General features: G+C 43.3%; 1 protein-coding gene across 1 annotated transcript in view; it reads left to right on the forward strand.

The window, feature by feature from the left end:
• Positions 1 to 1,521: 1,521 nt before the first annotated feature.
• ADAM12 (ADAM metallopeptidase domain 12) overlaps positions 1,522 to 12,715 on the forward strand; it is a 329,912-nt gene continuing 318,718 nt past the window's right edge. Inside the window, exon 1 of the mRNA XM_072804906.1 lies at positions 1,522 to 1,705. Within this exon, the coding sequence (XP_072661007.1) occupies positions 1,633 to 1,705 (73 nt within the window). The 5' untranslated portion in view covers positions 1,522 to 1,632. The remainder of the gene's footprint in view (positions 1,706 to 12,715) is intronic.

Consider the following 12,715-nt stretch of genomic DNA (forward strand, 5'->3'; position numbering starts at 1 on the left):
GTAGGGAATAAGCAGGGCTGGATTTAAACTGGGGCTCAGACCCAGGCCTTGTTTCCAGATGGAGTGTTGAGGTGCCCAGGCCAACAGAAGGTGGGCCCTTTGCCTAGTGCCCCTGGCTTTCCGGTTTGTGTGTGTGTGTTTTAAAGGCCTCTACTTTGTTGAAAGGGTTGAGGTGGTTCTTGAGAACATGGCAAATACCCCCTTGAGTGGGTGGGAGATAGGAAAGCTACTTTCCCCAGGAAACTGAAACACGGTAAAGGGAGTATCCTCAAACACTGGCTCCCGGGTTGCCCCCTGGAATGCGGGCTCTGCTAGGAATTGGTGGGAAGTCACAGGATCCTGCGGGTGGTGGCCACCATCCTTGACACACCCCGCTCCTTTGCTGAGCGTCCATGCCTGGCTGTGGATCCCCACCGTCTTGGAGAGGGCAGGTCCTGTGACCCAAATGGACATCAGGGCTCGGGGCGGCTCTCTCTGGCGGAGAGGATGGAGATGGCCAAGAGCCAGGCCTCGACCCCAGGCAAGGCCCTCCAGGGGCTTGGCCCAGGTTTCCCAGGCCCCCCCCCGTGCTCCCCGGGCCACACACACGCGTGGACGGGCGCCCGGGAACCTGTATTTCCAGCGGGGACACACTCAGATGCTTCTCCAGGATCGGGAAGGTTTGGGGAGCCCTCTGTGGGGCCGTGCCCTGGGTGGGGAAAGCAACCTAAAACCTACAGCAGTGCATCCAAAGCGCAATGGCTAGAGGTCGTCTTGCGCCCTGGGGGTCCGAGATGACTCTCAAGGGCTGCAGTGTCCGAGGGGTGGGGGGCGGGGGCGCGGAGGGCACAGGCCCCGGGGGGCTGGGGGGGGGCGCACGCCGGGGCGCACGCAGGACGGCCTTTCAGACCCGCTACCCGGGGAGCGAGCCGCCGAGTCATCGTTTCCAGCCTCAGCCTGGAAAGCTGGACCGTGCAGCCGCGTGTGCTCTTGGCAGCGGGGCGCCCCGGGGCCCGCGGCCACATCATCCCGGGGCGGGGAGGTGTGCGCTCCGGGCGCCCGCGCCGCCACCGAGCCACGTCTGTGCCGCCGGGGCGCGCGGCCCCGAGCCGCCCCCGGGGGTGGGGGGGCAGGTGGGGGGAGGTGGGGGGGCCGAGCCGCGGGTCTGGGCGGGACCCTGGCGGGGGGGGGGGCGGGGGGCCCGAGCGGTCTCTAGGACCCGCGGGACGCCGCCGGCGGGCGGGGGAGACGCTAATTTGTTCCGTGGTAATGAGAGCGGGGGCTGCTGGCCGTGGATCCATTTCACAGGCCTGCCCGCCCTCCCCGTCCGCGCTCCCCGCCGGTCCTGCTCGTCCCGGGCCAACTCGGACACTTTGCTCACTCACTGCAACGGTCAAGGCCGGCTCGTGCCAGGGCCGCGCGCGCGCGCACACGCACACGCACACACCGGGGGCGGGCGGGGGATTGGGGGGGGAAACTTTTTTTTTTTTTTAAAATGAAAGCCTAGCCTGGCTCCTCGGCGGCGCGGGCGCTGCGCGAGGGCTCCGGGGCTGCGTCCCTGCGGCGGGAGAGCCCTCGGGTGGCGCCGCCCGCGGGGGATGGTGCAGCGCCCGCCGCCCGGCCCCAGAGCTGCTGCACCCAAGGCCGCCCACCATGGCAGCGCCCCCCGTTCGCGCCCTCCTGCTCGCCCTGGCCGGGGCCCTGCTGGTGCCCCCCGCGGCCCGAGGTAAGTGTCCCAGCCCGCGCGGCTCCCCGGGCCTCCTGTCCAGCCCTGGGGGGGGGGGGCTCGTCCCCACGGGGACACCTCGCGGGGGGCGCGCGGGGCGCATGTGCCGAGAGCCCCGGGGTCCCCGCTCCCGGCGCCGAGGGGAGCCCCTGCTCCCTAAGGTGCCAGTGCCCGGGGATGGGGGGGTGCAGGAGGGAGCGCTTGGCTCGGGGCCCGGAAGATGCCAGCGCGGAGCCCGGACGGCACAGCCTCGGGGCTGCTCGCCTCCCCCTTGGGGTGCCCTTTGCCAGGGTGTCTAAGCCTTGACAGTTACACGTGGGGCTCGGGATGGTGTGCGTCGGCTCCTCTTCCTGACCCCCTCCTCAAGTTCTGGGCCAGGCGGCCTCCGACAAGTTTCCACTTTCCACCCCCACGGATGCACCTGGGGGGGGGGGAGCACAGTGACGCAGGTGAGCCATCCCCTGCACCCGCCCGCAGGTGTGCCCGTTGGCACATATGCCAAGCGGTCTTCCTTTTTTTTTTTTTTTAAGTCAACTCTTCATCTACTTCTTTAGTTTTCTTTCCCACTTCTTTTATTTCTTTTTTCTTTTCTTTTCTTTTCTTTTCTTTTCTTTTCTTTTCTTTTCTTTTCTTTTCTTTCTTTTCTTTTCTTTCTTTTTTCAATTCGAGATCGCTCCCCCGTTGTCAGTGGCGGCCAAACTTGAGCAGAATTTTTCCGCCTCCCGCCACTTGGTCAGTGTCTGGGCAATAAATCATCGTTTAAATCAACCTGTGTGAAGCGACAACCCCTTTCGAAGTTAAAAAAGTGTAGGTGTGACAGCTGTTTTATGGATCTAGAGCTCCTCGAGTGGCATCCCCTTAAAACCGGGCACCTGTGGAGCTTTTGTTTTTGCATGATGAGGACTCACCCAGCAGGTGCCTTTTTAAAAATTCAGCAGCTTCTCTCCTGGGCGCCGCCAGCGCGGCCTCTCTGCCGCCAGAGGCGCTGCCTGCCTACCGATGAATGGCCTGCCTTGGCCTCCGACTTGAATGTCTATGGTTCTCTCCGTTAACAGGCATTTATTTTTCAACAACTGGCCTCAATCATGAGCCGTTACCACTTTATGGTACGTTTTATTTTGCAATTGCCACTGCTACCCTCCGCCCCCACCACATCTACTGTAATGCGGCTAAAACCCAGCTCTCGTTAAAATCCGCGCAGCAATGAAGACCAATTGGGGAATTAATGATTAAATAAAAGGATTGCACGGAGCAGTGAAAAACAATGGGGGGGAGCCAAGGAAGAATACTGCTGACTGTTTAAAGAGCTCCATGACTTGCAAATGAAAATAATAGTAGTCAAAAGGCTTTTGTACAAATTGGTCCTTTTGAGTGTTTATTGACAAGGGACTTTTTAAGACTCAAACGGAATCTCCCAAGTGCCCGAGGTGGTCCTTAGCTTGGCATATGCTCCGCACACATAGACTGAGGTCCACTGAGCACGGACAATATGAATTATCTGTTTTGGAAGAAAATGTTTACTCAATCAGGCTAATAAAGGGAAATTATTTCACGGAGTGGGGGAACTTTTTATTATTTTATGACTGCAGCTTTGGTGGAGAGAGTGTTTCCCTGGGGTAGATATGACTCGAGTACAAAACCGGTTAGACCTAAACATTTTGAGTGGGGTATATGTGGTGATATCCCAGGATTCACTGCTTGTTTATCTTTGGATTCTCAGTATCAGTTCTTAGATCAATCAGTGCCCCCCAAATCCTAGGATTGCGGTTGCTTAAAAATCCAAGCATATAATAAAACATGCCTCTGTGTTGGCAAGAGAAAAGGAGGAATTACTACTTGTTGAAGGCAGAGTATATGCTGGGGGTTGTCTCCCTGTGTGTTACCCCATGGCTCAGAACAGTTGTCTACCTGGTACCCAAGAGGTCCAAAACAGAACCGTAGATCCCATACCTTCTACACCTAAATCCATTCCTTCCCCAGCCTTCCCAACTCAGTGAGGACACCCTCTGCCTTCTCCAGATGTCTCCTGCTAACACATGGAAGGTCATGCCTTTCTCCCTAAAAGCTACCAGCCTCTAAGATGGATTCCCATCTGCTCTCTGCCCACCATTTCGAAGTATGCCTTCCCCAACCCAGCCCCCCTTTTCAATTTCTTTTTCTTTCTTCTGCAGAAGCCTCGTATCCTTGCTAGAGTAGCCTCCTAACTGGTCTGCTGGCTCTCCCTCCTGCCCCTGCACAGTGTATTCTTCCCAATACTACAGCCAAAGTCATCATTTTCAATCATGAGTTGGATCATGCTGGTTTCCTGTTTAAAACTCTCCAGTGGCTTTCTGCAGCTCTTAGGAAAGAAAATTCAAACCTCTGGATAACCTAATCCCTGTTTTCCTCTATGATCTCCTTTCTTACCATTCCCCTCCTTCCTCATTCTACTCTAGCCACACTGGCATCTCTTCTTTCCAACTTTCCAGTATAGTGTTGCCATAATTTTTAAAAAACAAAATTCAATGTTTGCTCTATGAAGACTGCAAATATTGTTCACAATTGAGCCACACAGTGTTCTATGATTCCATTTCATACCTCTTGCAACTTTTTGTTTTTCCTAGAGTTAATAATTGCTTTAAAAAAAAAAACACCTGTTTTTGCTTTATTTCCTGTATACCAATCTCTACCTTCCAGACTTTCTGGGAGAACTATTAAATTCCTTTCAACATGATCAAACACATCAGGTAATCTATCCATCATTTATTTTTATTTAATGTTCTCTCTCCTGGAGCCCTTTATCCTTTTGTTCCAATATAAACTAGTTACTTTTTAGGATATAGTGCAGCTGTTGTCTCAAGACTACACTTACTACTAAGATGCTCACAATTCATTTCGCATCCTTCCTCTGTGGGATCACCTGTTTCTGCACCATAACTTTCTCTTTCATAGCTTATTCCTTACTTTTGGGGGGCCCATCTTCTAGGAACTGCCTAAGGATGGGTGCATGGGAGATGAAACTACTTGATAACTTGCTAGGAATATTCAGTAGCAAATAACAGAAAACCTGACTACAGATTTTTTTTTTAAGTTTTTTTTCTTTACCTTTATATGACACACAGCTCTGAAATAAGCAGTGTAATAGCTGGTGTAGTGCATGCCTAAGCCTCTCAGGGACCCAAACGTTTACTTTTGTTTGTAACTGTCGTCCTCATGTGTTGACTTTTGCTTTTATGCTTCTGCCCCATGGTCTCATGATAACTGCTCTGCCTCTTAGCATTATATCTGAATTCTAGGCAGTGAAGGGCAGAAGAGGCAAAGAGCAGAGCCCATCAAATCTCTTTTTGCAGGAAAATAAGAATACTTCCAGAAACTTTGTAGCAGATTTTCTCTTGGTCAGCCTGTGATGCAGGGCCACTGCTAACGGCATGGAAAAAATAGAAAAGTGCCTAATTTTTTTAGCAGTGCACATTGGTATTTTAAACAAAAGAGAGCTCTGTAAGAAAGACAGGTCAACACATGTGCCCACCATACCTTGCATAAAAATAACTGTGTGTGTGTGTATTCCACTTTTGCTAGTTTGTTTAGGTATAAAATTTCAGCGTGGAAGACCTATTTCCTCAGCATTTTATAAGGTATTTCTTTACTATCTCTATGCCCATTGCTGCTTGAGAACTTGATAGCACTTTGTCAGTCCTTTAAATAGACTTGTTTTTTTTTTTTTTCCTGGAGGCTAATATCATCTTTTTTATCCCTAATATTTTTACATTTCATGATGATTTGCTTTAATGAAGTTCTTGTCAGTTATCGTGCTGGGAACTCTGTGACCCCTTTTCAGTTTGAAAATCCATGCTATGAAATTTGAGTCACTTTCTTGTACTACTTCTTCAATTATTTCTTCCTTGCTACTTTGTGTCATGCTTTTTATGAAACTGTTATTAGCTGGATGTCCCAATCTCCTGCAAACATTCTCTAATTTCCTTATTTATTCTTCATCTCTGTATTTTTGTTCTACTTTCTGGGAGACTTTGTTTAGTTTCATTTTCTAATCTTGCTATTGAATTTGTTATTTCTACCAGACAGTTAATTTCCAGGAGGTGTTTTTGTTGTTGTTCTATGAATGTTATCCCCCCCCCTTTTATTTGTAAAAAATGTAAGATTTTGGTGAACTCTTGGAGCGTATTTTTATCTTTTGAGCATATTTTTTTGCTCACTTCATTTGCATCATGAGCTCTGAGGTTCTTCTCCATCCCCATTTGTTTTAATCTCTGAATTTCTTCAGAATTCTGAATTTTGGTTGTTTATATTCAATTATGAGGCACTAGGAGGCTGATTGCATGTTCTGTGTGCTTCTAAAGCAGAACTTTGTTGCAGGGACCTTCATACATCACTGACTATATTTTATTTCTCAGGCTGGTCCATTTTCCCTAAGGAGAACTGTGCATCCTCCTGCAGAAGTGATTGAAGCCTGACTAGGAGGTCTGTGAGCTGAGCAAGGGGAACAAGGCTAAAGTGGATGTTTCACTCTTAAGTGTGCGTTGTTGTTGTCATTATTTTTAATTCATCATTTTGTTTTCAATTTGACTCCTTGCTTCCTTTCTCTCCCTTAGCTATGCCTGGGGTCCTTGAGCACAGAACCTCTCTGCTTCAGAGTCTCTGGAAAATACATCTCCTTATCTGTCAGAGAGGAAGGATCCATCCCCTTGCCATGGTAGCTTTGCAAGGAATCTAGGGCTCTGATTTTTCTTTGGATGATATTTCAGCCCAGCCTGTACTGGCCATCAGAGGTGCCCCTGCCTCTCATTTCCAACCATTTTCAGGTTATGCTCATCCATCTCACCTTCTCGATGGCTTCCCTCCTCCCTAAGCAGCAGGGTTCCAGCCCCCTCTCTTCTGCTAAGTAGGAAATCACTCATCTATCCTCCTCCATCTTTGAAAGTTTTGCTGCTCTCTCTTACCTGTTAGCTTCTCTCCAATGCATTGTTTTTAAAATCATTGTTATTATTGTTTTTCCTTATTGTGGGGTTTCAGGAGGGAGTGCAGATAAACACCTGTCGGTCTGCCGTGTACATTCAGAAGTCAGCCCTTGCTTCTGTTCCCACTCCTTCCACATAGACATACTTTCTTTCTCTTGTTACTTGGCTCTTTCTGTTCCTTCCTTGTGGAAACAAAAATTACATCCATTTTTAAATGTTTTAAAACTTTCTTTTAAAAATCTATAAATGCTCAAAGTCAATATATACCTAATTAGATAGATGTTGCAGCTGTGGAAACTGAAGATTTTTTTTTTTAAAGCAATCCAACTGCATCACGTAAAGATGCTAAACATATTTCCTCCTGGTGTAGATGATGCTGTAATGAACTCATTACAATTGCAAAAAAAATTTTTTTTGTTTTGTGTTCCAGAAGCCTTTTTAAGATGAACTGTTCCTGCTGTATCTATGATTTATAAAGACAGGTGTGAAAAACATTTTCAGATGTTTCTTCTATGCCAAATGGCTAGCCGTATAGCCCTTTGGCTGTGTACCCACTGGGAGCTGTATTAAACAACTCTGTGGTATGTACAACTCTTTAATTATCAGCTCCCTGGGGTTGAGAAAGTGAAGTTGATATAATCTGGACAAAATGTTTCAAGAAATAGTTTCTATGCATTTTTAGTAGCTACTTCTCTATATGTTTGTTTAGTATTTTATTAAACCCAAAGTGTTTATACTAGCACATAGTTACTTAAAAAGGCATTTATTGAGTGCTTTGGTGCCTGGGGCAGTTCTGAGATCTTTGCATGCACCACCTCATCTCATCCTCATCTGAGAGTCTTGCCCCAGGTCCTGCTATTGCCCTCACTCTACAGAGGAGGCAACCACAGCTTCAGATGGTGAATATCTGCCAAGTTGCAGATGTAGAGCGGTCTCTAGGCTATCTCATGACCGAGACTAGTCTTAACCTAGCCCTGGGGAGCATTTTGTAGTCTCTGTACTATGTCTTTGGCCTAATTAAAACATCTCTAGCAATGAGATTATAGTTTGGCTTAGTTTTAAGCCGCAACTTTGTTTGGCAACTGAAATGTGTGCACTGAGTGTCATGCTGTCTGACAGGCTGCCACTTCAATCTTCATACTTCCTTCAGCTCGTTTTTCATTCTGCATCCTTGTGTGTTAATTTAATGCCCAATATACCTTGCCTCCAACTGATAGATGGGATGGAGAACCTGAATAATTCAGCATCGTTTTGATATTTTTTTTATCTCTTAAGCTTTCATGTCCTTCCAAGGCGATATTAAGAGCTCAGCTTCTAGACAACTCCTTAAAAAATTGGGCAGCCTCATCTCCTGCATATCCCTAATCAATATTTTTTGTATTTAAATATTATGTGAATAGTAGCCTACTGTATACAAGAGCCTTCTGCAACTTGCTATCTTTAAATCGATATTTTTAAAGATATTCATGTTGATACATGTGCTTTCTTCATTTCTTTTAATTGAATGAGCCAAAATTGTGCATTTCTAGTGATAAATATCTGTTTTTCCCAACTTCCTGATACTGCAGTGGAGCAGGGATACTTGTACCTGTCTCCTTGTATAGGCGTGGGCTCTAGAGAATCTGTTACAAATGAATTGCATAGTAAGCCAGTTTTCCACTTTAATATGTTTTGCTCTGTTGCTTTCTAAATTGGTTGTACCAAATGACATGCCTACTTGTCAGAAAGTTCTGGTTACCTGTGTTTTTGCAAATAGTTGACATTTTCAGACTTTTAAATGTTACCAAGCCGGATGTGAACTATTTCATTATTTTGTCAATTTCCTGATTACTAGAGACTCTAAGACTCTTTTTATATGTCTGTATTATTTTCTGTGTTTCTTCTTTGACTTATTTAGTCTTATCATTTGCCCAGTTTTCTAGGTTTGTTTAAATATTTTTCTCTTCCTAAACTCCAATGGAGATTTAAAAATAATTTCTTCTAGGGGCACCTGAATGTCTCAGTCGGTGACTTGCTAGACTCGATTTCAGCTCAGGTCTCAATCTCTGGGTTGTGAGTTCAAGCCTGGTGTTGGGCTCTATGCTGGGTGTGGAGCCCACTTATAATAATAATTTTTATTATTTCTTTTAAATTTTAACTTTTAACATAACTGGACTTTATTTTTTATTTATTGTAGGAATACCGCATTTGTTTTTTTCACATATAGATAAGATAACCAGTCATTCTGGTTAACATCTCTTGAATCCTTTCTCCCTTCTGATAAATACCAAGTATAGATAGATGTGCTTCTGGGTTCCCTATCCTGTTGGATATTTATTTATCCTATCTCCAGCATCCTCCTGCATTCAAGTTTCTGTACTTGGTAATCAGTCCTAAATGTTTAAATTGGTTGACATATAGTGGTGTAGAGGACAGACCCTGAGGTCACCTTGCCAGTGTTGACATATTAGCCGTGCCACCCAGTTACTGACATGTGACCTCGGGAAAGTGGTTAATATCCTATGCTGTCAGGAATTTCCCAGTTTTAGCACTTGAGAATCCCCTGTTGCAAGAAACCCTTAGTGTAGAACAAACCTTAAAGATTGGTCACCCTAGACCTCACACAAATTGTGCAAGCTTTTTTTCTCCAGTTTCTCCCTCCATAAAATGGTGATAATAATAGCATCTGACCCCACAAGGGTGTGGGGAGGAGTAAATGAGATAATGTATGGAAAGTGCTTTGGACAGGTCATGCTAAATGCTCAAAGAATATTAACATTAATTTCCCTTCTTCCTCTCCTTACTCTCCTTTAAAATTCTCTGGACTATTCTTGAAACATTAGTATTTCATAGAGACTTTAGAATATCTTGGTAAGTTCTGCAAAATACCCTATGGGGACTTGTAGATTAGTTTGAGGGAGAATTGACTACCTCACGACATCAATGCTTTGCTTCATGAATATGGTCACTTCTTTGTTCATATTTTTTTAATGTTATTCAATAAGATTTAAATATTTTTTTCTTTAAAGTTCTTGCACATCTCTGTAAGATATATTTTGAGGTACCCTGAGTACCTAACAGATTTATTGTTCTGAATGTTATCACTATTTTTATTTTTAGGTTTTCACTTTCTAATATAGAAAATTTTAAACACCTACAAAAATAGACTGGTGTAATGAACACACTTCTCTGTTTCTCAGCTTCAACAAATACCAGCTTATGGCTATTCTTGTTTTATTTGTGGGTTTATATCTTTTTTTTTTTGGATTTATATCTTTTTAAAAAAAGTTCTCATTGATGTTTTCAGTATAAATGAACGTTACTGCTTTTTGTGTTTTACTTTTGAATTCAGTGACTTTGCTTGATTTTTATTCTGATAGTTTTTAAATTGATTTTATAGAAATTCTAAAAGAATTATCACCAGAAAGTGATTGTAAATTTTGGTTTTTCTTTGTAGTTCTTATGCATTCTATCTCTTCATTCATTCGCTAGTGCCTTTATTATAATGATAAAAATGGTGATTCCAAGTGTCCTTGGACTGTTTCAAACTTCAGTGAGAATAACTAGCTTTTCACCATTAAGATGTTTATTATCTTTTTAAAAGATTTTATTTATTCATGAGACACAGAGAGGCTGAGACATAGGCAGAGGGAGAAGCAGGCTCCCCATGGGGAGCCTGATTTGTGACTTGATCCCAGGACTCTGGGATCATGACCTGACCCAAAGGTAGATGCTCAATCACTGAGCCACCCAGGTGCCCCTGTCTAAGACAAAATTACTCTATCAGTTTTCTTTTGGTTAAAACTCTTCTGGTATATTTTTCCCATCTCTTTACATAAAAATTTTCCATGTTATGTTTCACAAGTGTCCATCATAAAATATGCCTGGATTTTTAAAACTTTGTAATTGCTGCCTATTAACCAACTAGTTTTATGCATTTACATTTATTGTGACTTTTGAAAATTTTGAACTTTTCTTCTATTTTTTTCTCAAGTTACCATTGCTATTTTTAGATACTTTTCCTTTTCTATCTCCTATTATATTACTGAAGGATTAGTTACACCTACTTCTGTCCAGCTCTGTTAATTTAGAGGTTATATATTCCATTTCCTCAATTTTAGTAGTACTGTTAAATTTTTAACATTTGCACCTCAGGCACCAAAGTGTAGAGGTGGTCAGTAACTCTAGCCTCCCCTCAAACAGTACTATAGGCCAAGCATGCTTAGTGCCTTTTATTTCTTCTCCCACCAGTTATTATCTAGCATTTTATTCTAGTTTGAAACACATTATCAAAAATGCCATTGGGCAATGATAGACTTTGTTTTTGTTTTTTACAGTCCTGGATATTTTAGATTAGTCCAGTGTAACCAGTTCCTCTCTTCCATCATGGCTTCTTGCAAACGACTTCTACCTCCTGGATTTAGTTTGCTTCTTATCAAAGTAGTCTTTCATTCAAGATCTACAAGTAGCAAGTTCTCTGTATTTGCCTCCAAAAAAATGTTTGTTTTCTCATTCTCATGAATGTTAGGTTAACTATGTATAGAATTCCAGGTTGATGATTATTGTCCTTCAGTGGATGTTATCTATTGTATCCTGGTCTCTACTATTATTGTTGAGAAGCCTTTAGTTTAATGATGATTTCTTTGAACTAAACCTGCTTTTTTATCTTTTTTATCTTTTTTAGTCTTATTTGTTTTTTCACTTGTTTGTTTTATTGTTGAGAAGCCTTTAGTTTAATGATGATTTCTTTGAACTAAACCTGCTTTTTTATCTTTTTTATCTTTTTTAGTCTTATTTGTTTTTTCACTTGTTTGTTTTATGGTGAAGTTTTTATTATATTTTTGATATGCATTTATTTTTAATTTGTGTATATCCCCTCTTGACATGTGTCTCGAATCCAGCCAATTATTAAAAATTCTTCATCATCACCTCTTCAATTACTATTTTGCTTTGTTTTCTCCGTTACCTTCTTTGGACTTTGATGATATGTAATGAGACCTTATCATTCAGTCGCACTGCTTTTAATTTCTGTCTCTGCCACTCTGATGTCTCTGGGCCCAAAGCTCATTTCCCAGGTCTCTTTCAAGCAATATCTATATTGCTGTTTAGACTGTCTATGGACTTACTTTGCATTTTCAATGCCTTTTATTTTTCATTTATAGAAGCTTTTTAATCTTTTAAACCTGCCAGATCATTTACAAATAATTTAAAAATTTTTTCCATTATGGTTTTATGTATTCTATGTCTTCAAAACTTTTAGGGAGATGGAGGATGGGGATATAAAAGGGATACATATATACACATATATTCCTTTTAGATTTTTCTCTATTTCTTAGGGTGCTGAATCTGTATTGTCATACGTTATCTCTTCTCCTTGCAATTTTGAATTGCAAACTCATTTTCAGTTTTTCCCATCCGCTACTACTGCTTCCATGGGAGTCTTATGCACTTGGGATTATGAGGAGTCTAGTGCAGCATTTACTTATGATGGGTATTTCAAGGATTCCACTCATCTGAGCTCAGTTTTTATGTTAATTTCTCATTTTAGGAATTGTGTGCTATATGATTATTATAATTTTGGTCTCTACACCCATGTGATGAAGGCTGGAGGTTTTGATTTCTCCTGGGTGACCCTCTAACCCTCATGAGCTCTCTGGGTAGACATTCCACTTTGCAGTTTCCCTGGGGCATTTGGTAGAGTTTTTCTAGCCCCTTGAACTTGGGAAGGGCAGTCTTGCAGGATCCTGGCTTTATGCAGGGGTCCTGGCTCCAGTTCCCATCTCCTGTGTTTGCAGTCATACTGCCCAACATTAAACTGACAGTTCCTAGACTGTGGACCTGTATCTTGCTGGTTCTCTACGGCACTGATGGCATTGGCATTATTTGGAATGCACTAGCTATGAATTCTTTTTTTAGTTTATGGATCCTGGTAATTTCCTTTCCTTTCTTTCTAGTTTTGTTATGTATATACTCTAAAAACCCCACATTTAATTTAAGACTTTTATGTGTTTGTCTTGACCAAATTTTCTATCTGAATCAGCTCAGTCCACCATGCTTTCAGACTGGGAGTCCCCAA

Source organism: Canis lupus, chromosome 29 (genome assembly GCF_048164855.1).
Source record: "Canis lupus baileyi chromosome 29, mCanLup2.hap1, whole genome shotgun sequence".
NCBI classification, from domain to species: domain Eukaryota; kingdom Metazoa; phylum Chordata; class Mammalia; order Carnivora; family Canidae; genus Canis; species Canis lupus.